Source organism: Solanum dulcamara, chromosome 4 (assembly GCF_947179165.1).
Source record: "Solanum dulcamara chromosome 4, daSolDulc1.2, whole genome shotgun sequence".
Taxonomy (NCBI): domain Eukaryota; kingdom Viridiplantae; phylum Streptophyta; class Magnoliopsida; order Solanales; family Solanaceae; genus Solanum; species Solanum dulcamara.
Window position 1 is genome coordinate 18,215,590 of NC_077240.1, and position 7,118 is coordinate 18,222,707.

The following is a 7,118-nucleotide window of genomic DNA, read 5'->3' on the forward strand; positions in this document are numbered from 1 at the left end:
TAGAGTTAAATTAAATGATGACACGAGAAAGGTGCAGTATCACTCGTAATAAGTAAAGAAAAAAAAACAAAATTAGTATAACATTGTCATCTTTGCTAGTGCTACCTATACATATGTGCCATAATATATACTAAATCAAAGAAAAAACCAAACTAATATAACAAATTTTGTAAATTGTGACGCATTTAATCCACCGTTTGCCGTCTCAAAATTAGTATAAATACACTACACTCAATTTACAATTATATTCATTCCATTAAAAAAAAGTTATATCTCTCTATATATAAATTAAGAAAAAATTAAATTAAGTTAATTATCATGAAGGCTGTTGCAGTACTAGTTATAGTTGTGCTGGCTGTGATCCAGCTAGCAATGGTTGCACAGGGCGCAATCACTTGTGGACAAGTGGATGCTAATTTGGCACCCTGTATCCCTTTCCTGACACAAGGTGGTGAGCCCGGTGCAGCCTGCTGCAGCGGGGTGAAAACCTTGAATGGTAATGCTCAATCCCCTGATGACAGGAAGACTGCTTGCAACTGCGTTAAGGCTGCTGCGAATCGATACCCCAACCTTAAAGATGACGCTGCTCAGTCTCTCCCTAGCAAGTGCGGCATATCCCTCAACGTCCCTATCTCCAGGACCATCAACTGTGACACGTAAGAGTTTAACTTATATATATTGATAATTTAAAGTGTTTTTTATTGTGTCAAGTTACTTAATTAAAAGATAACATTTATTGATACCATACAATATTTTTTTTAGTTTAATTCAAAAAAAAAAAAAAAATTAACTTTAAGATTTTATTTAATTCCTATTAAGATGATTTTTTTTCTGCTTATAACATGTCTACATGTTTTATACTTGTATTTACCATTTGAGGTAAACAATTTTTTAATTTTTGTCCTTTTTATCCTCTTCTGCAGAATCCATTAAATCAGTTGGATGGTTAATTCCGGGAATAATGCTTAGCAATGCTATTATAATGTATTAAATAAACTAAGGGTTGTTAAACCCTTGAACGTTGTAAACATACTCAATTACTATGAATTAATTTGAGTATTTTAGTGTTTAACGAATGTATTCTGTTTATAATAAGAATTCAAATGATCAATACATAGACGTTGTTTTTTTTATTTTTGTTTTTAACGTATATTTTCTGTCTATAATAACAAGAGTGCAAATTTTGCCCTATCAATAAAAAGAATTTAAATTGTATAATACATAAATATTGTTCTATCGTCTTTGCTTTTAACGAATGCCTTTTGTCTATAATAAGACTTTGCATACTCTATAAATGTGAAATGTTCATATTTTACTCTAAACTCAAATCTAAAACTTTACCCAAAAACAACTTAAATCTTCTCTAAGCTCCCTAAAATTTTAGATTTAGACTCCTCAAAAGACCCTCCCCTCCCCCAACCCCCAACCCCCAAACAAAATTCAATAAACCCACTTAAAACAAATCACTCTTTTGCAAAAATCCAATAAAAACCCATTTTATTTTTAATTTTAATTTTTATTTATTTATAATTTTCACGCATTTTTGCATGAGAAGTAACCAACAGATCAAGCACATAGATTTTCTTAAAAAATAGAATAAAACTGACAGACTTTTGGCAATTTTTCTTTTTTAAAAAAAAAAAACTCATTGACAAAACCGACGTGGGAATCTCTGGGTTTATCTATCGATTTTCTTTTGCGTTTTTTATTAGTAATGCATGTGTAAATTTTCTTATGACGCCGAAAAATAGAAAAAAATATTTTTTAGAGAAAGAAGAAATGAATAAGAAGGGCCGCCTAGGAGTAATTGATAAAGTTGTTGTCATGTGACTAGGAGGTTAGAGATGTGATGTCCAATTAGCGAGATTTTACTTGTTTCATTTTTTAGATACGTCAAATTGTATTAGAAAAATATCACTGTATCATAAGCAAAATATCAAGTTTAATAAGTTTTGTCTCATGAATTACATTTTTGACTCTTGATCTTAAAGGTCTGCTCACTAGGTAAGCAGGGTCAAAAATTCAAGATTATTCACTTTAAGATCCCGTTTTCGTTTATCTTGTCTTTACAAATGAAATCATCCAACATTTAGATATTAGCAAGATCATTCATTTTCAAAATCCCCGTTTAAATTTATCTTGTCTTTACAAATAGTATCATCCAACATTTAGATATTGGGCCCAAGAATATAGTAAGGCCCGCACTTCATGACTTTATCATCCAACATTACAGATTGGGGCCAAGAAAATAGTAAGTCTCATTTGTAAGCTATTATTAATATTAGATGTCAGTGTAATGATTATCTATACGGTGTTGAGCAATATATGATCAAACATTAAATCAGAGTTTAAAATTATTTGAAAGGATAGTTTTTCAAAAATTATATTTTGATAACTTTTTAAAATACAAAATAAAATCTAAATAATGGCCTAAAAGGGAAAATAACACTCATACTCTAAAAAAGGAAAGTATTTACCCTTAAATGCCTCATTACTTTCATATCCCCTTTTTATTTTAAAATCACATGATATCGACAGAGTATCAATATACCGACAGAGTATCACAGAGGATTTAGCTCAGTCCTACATGATACCGATATGGTATCAGTATATTGATGGAGTATCACAAAGAATATATTTTTCACTAATTTAGAGTTTAATAAATAAGATTGTGATTTTAATATTTTTCTCTTAATTGTTTTATTTTTATTTCTTAAAAAAAAATAGCTCAATCAATTATGATACCGATAGGGTATCAATACCGACGAAGTATTACAAGGAATTAAGCTTAATCCTATATAATATCGATATGGTATCAATATAATGATGGAATATCAGAGAGAAATATTTCATAGTAGTGATGCGGGCTGACGTCGGCATGACATCATGCAAAAAATTAAAAAGGAGAAAGTGGGGTAAGAGGGTAAATAGTTTGGGCAATGAATCTATTAAAAATAAATAGTTTGAATTAGGTCCAATTTAAATAAATAATTTTACAATTGAATCTATTTTGTGTAATTTAATTTCTTTCATTATTCGATAATTGTCCAATTAATTTCGAATTGATTAGCTTTGATTTCTTTTCTTATTTTCAATCACAAAAATGTACTCTTTTGACCTAATTTATGTGATTATATCCTTAGTTGGAGAAACAAAAATACTTTTTTATTTTATTACCATTTTCAAGGTTTTTTCTAAAAAATATTTTTGAGTTATCAATGGTTCTTGACTAATTAAACCTCATCCATCGTGATTTATGTGGTGGTGGCATGGAGTTTTATGAAAAAACTTTTGAAACTTGTTTAGAACAAATCATAGATATGTGTATGACTATAACTTATCTCACTAAAAATTTAAAAAAGAAGAAGTATACAATTACTTTATCAAAAATAAGAAAAAGAATTTAAAAAATTGTTCCAAATAAGAGAATACAACAACGTAAGGACCTTTTTAGGATAGAGAGGTTGTATTCGATATATCATGAACTCAAGAAACTTATTTTTCAAAACAAATTTGAAAAGAAATGCAAAAGTAAAAAAAGTAGATGAAAATATTGAAGAGAGAAATGTAGTACTGAAACTAAAAATTGTAAAGATTCCAAAGTGAAAAAACAACAATTTTAATAAAATCGAAGAATAAGATAATGCTATCACAAAACTAATAATACTGGAAAGGGAAGAAATAGGTATTCCAGACTAGCTAGAAGCTTACTCTACCACGTTGGAAAGAGAGAAAATGTTTGACTGCCTATTAATTTTCTACCTTGATCCTTGATCTTCGTGCTCTCATATCTACGGCCATGTCCTCAATTAGCTTAAATTATGTCACATCATATCTAATCACTTCTTCCTAAATTTGTTTTCGGTCTACCTCTACCTCTTCTCAAACCTATCACTGTCAATCTCTGACACCTCCTTACTTGGCATTCATGGTCCTCCTCTTCACAAGCTTAAACCATCTCAGTCGTGTTTCTTGCATCTTGTTCATTACGGAGGCTACTCCCATCTTGCGACGTATATCTTCGTTCCTAATCTGGTCTCTGCTAGTATGCTCATATAGGGGTGGAGCTAAGTGGGGGTTCGAATGAACCCAATAGCTTTTCCGTAGACCCTCTATTTATATTTAAAAAATTAAATAAATCTCTCTCTCTCTCTCTCTCTCTATATATATATATATATATATTAACTTGTGAATCCCCTAACCAAACTAATTGATGGATTAGTGTTAAGGAAGGGGCCATAGAAATACTTTGCCACACTAGAGTTGTGGGTTCAAACCCACACATCCATCTAATCTTATAAATATCTTTAATTTTGGCATCTTCATCTTTCAAATGTGATAGTTTTTAACTAACCAACACTCCACATGACACATAAATCAGGGGACGATACTTTTCATGTACTTTTGGAATATGCTAAAACAAAAAGGTTTTATTAAAACTTGGACGATATATGTAAAAAATCACACAAGAAATTGAGATGATTGGGTTCTCGTACTCGTACCCTTCTTTTGACAACACTTCCACTAATTTTCATTTACAAATTACACAGTTGACACATATATTTTAATGAATAACAACAAGTCTTTTGTGTAATTTACGAGCTATTATATATGAGCAGGTTTACTCAATATACAACCAAGGAATTAATTGCGATTGTGATTTTCCTGAGGTTCCAAAAAAAAAAACTCAAGTACTACGTATGCCTATTGTTATTATTATAAGAACCAAGTAATAATATGTCGTCTATACCCACACTCCAAAGCGGAGTTAAATGCTGATGTAGAGATAGGGGCAATCCGGCGGGTTGGGTCAAGTTTGAACAGATTATAATGGGTTAAGACAATAATTGGATCAAGACTCAACCCAACTCAAATTAGTTTGGGTCAAAATGGGTTAGGTAATGAGTTATATAACGGGTCAATACCCAATCCAACCCAATTTTTACTAAGTTTAATTATTTTATTTATTCTTTTAAAGTATTTTAGTATCTCATAAAATTATTTTTTTCTTTATTATGGCTATATCTAACATATCAAGTTGAAAAAAAAGTTTTTTAAAAATATTTTAACAAGATTTCTCATGAGCCAATTCGAATTACATATCAATTCAATTTTTTATGAGTTGAAATGGGTTGAGCTAACAAATGGGCGGGTCAATAACCAACCCAAACTTAAACAGATTGAATTGAGTTGGATGAGTTGGGTTTGATTTTGCCATCACTGTGTAGAGATGCCCACGAGAATGGTGCGGTATCATTCGTAAAAAGTAAAGAAAAAAAAACCAAAATTAGTATAACATAGTCATCTTTGCTAGTGCTAGCTATATCATGCTATGTTATATACTAAACCAAAGAAAAAAACAAAATTATCATAACAAATTTCTGTACATTATAACGCACTTTATACACCGTTTGCCGTCTCCAAATTAGTATAAATAGACTACACTCAATTTACAATTATATTCATTCCATAACATTAAAAAAAATCATATCTCTCAATATACAAATTAAGAAAAAAATTAAATTGTCATTATGAAAGCTGTTGCAGTAGTACTAGTTCTAGTTGTCCTAGCCGTGGTCCAGCTAGCGATGGCTGGACGGCTAGAACAACAAGGCGGAGTCACTTGTGGTCAAATAGACGCTAATATGGCACCCTGTATCTCGTATTTGACGAAGGGTGGCGAGCCCGGTGCAGCATGCTGCAGCGGAGTTAAAACCTTAAGTGGTATGGCTTCGTCCACTGATGAAAGGAGGACTGCTTGCAACTGTCTTAAGGCTGCAGCGAATCGATACGCCAATCTTAAAGATGATGCTGCCCAGGCTCTCCCTAGCAAATGCGGCGTATCCCTCAACGTCCCCATCTCCAGGACCATTAACTGTGATACGTAAGAGTTTAAATTATATATACTGATGATATCGTAAAATAGTTTTTTTCAGTACCAATTAAGTTATCTAATTAAAACATAACAAATAATGTCTAATTTTTCTCCTTTTTTGTCCTCTTTTGCAGAATCAGTTAAATCGGGTTAGGTGATTCCGGGAATAATGCTACGCTATGGTGTTAGTTAAATTTTGTTATATAATATATGTATTAAATAAATCAAGGGTTGTTAAACCCTTGAACATTGTATATATACTTTACTCAATTACTATGCAGTAATTTGAGTATTTTTACTGTTTTATTATATATGCGCCTTTTTCATCACTGAGTTGTTACTCTAAAAAATAAAAGGGTTGATTATCTGTGAGAAATTATTTTATCACTTAAAATTCATATTTCTTCACAAAAGGTTGATTATCAGAAGCTTATTGTTCTAAGAGTTTGCTAGTCCTACTTCACTCGTCATTATCAGTCGGCCTTCCGTCAAAACATCACAGTTACGCATCAATGAGAACCTAAATTTAGTAGTAATATTTAAGAAACGCCCTTTCAATATTTCACCACTTCCAAAAGTGCTTTTAGATTATCATCAATTAATTAATTAATGTTAAGGATAAAATATAAACAAAAAAAATTCTTTTGAAAACAAGTAAAAATGGATGAGAGAATATTTATGTGCTATCACTACATATAAAATTGAAGTATTTGTAGTTTTCAATAACAATTATGTACTCCTATTATGAAATGCGAAAAGAATAATTATTTTATCTTCAACTGTTAAAGTGATAAATAATTTAAATAACTATTTGGAGATGGAAGAAGTATAAACACTAATGATCAATAATCAGGCAATAATTCCTCAAGGACATGCATAATTGCATTATTAATTTGATATTGCATTTTTTACACATGCATAATCACTTTATTTATTTCACAAAAAAAAAATGTTCTTAATTCTATATACTTATCCAGTCCTAAAGTTGGAATATTCTTGTTGTCACTTGTCACTACACATTATTGTTATTTTGGGAGTAGTTTGTTTGTCTGTCTTTATTTTTCTAAAAATATTTGTTTTGATTGGCTGTTCTTTTCTAAGTTTGTATCCTGCACTTGAATATTATTAAATAAATATGCATTATGGGGTTTTTCCCAGAGAAACCCCACAAAAGAATGGAGTTGTTAGGTTCTATTAGTTAATTTAATTAACTAAATGGTTTTCTTTGATTGATTTCTTCGTA

At 30.7% G+C, this 7,118-nt stretch overlaps 2 protein-coding genes across 2 annotated transcripts; both read left to right on the forward strand.

Annotated features, from left to right (window-relative positions):
• The first annotated feature begins 274 nt into the window (after window positions 1–274).
• On the forward strand, window positions 275–660 carry LOC129884794 (non-specific lipid-transfer protein 1-like). Its single transcript, XM_055959075.1, has one exon. It carries the CDS (start codon window positions 319–321, stop codon window positions 658–660), a length of 342 nt encoding a protein of 113 aa, XP_055815050.1. The 5' UTR covers window positions 275–318.
• Window positions 661–5,495: 4,835 nt separating this feature from the next.
• LOC129884795 (non-specific lipid-transfer protein 1-like) lies at window positions 5,496–6,171 on the forward strand. Its single transcript, XM_055959076.1, has 2 exons — window positions 5,496–5,884; window positions 6,010–6,171. The coding sequence occupies exons 1-2, from the start codon at window positions 5,532–5,534 to the stop codon at window positions 6,017–6,019; spliced, it is 363 nt and encodes a 120-aa protein (XP_055815051.1). The 5' UTR covers window positions 5,496–5,531; the 3' UTR covers window positions 6,020–6,171.
• Window positions 6,172–7,118: the final 947 nt, after the last annotated feature.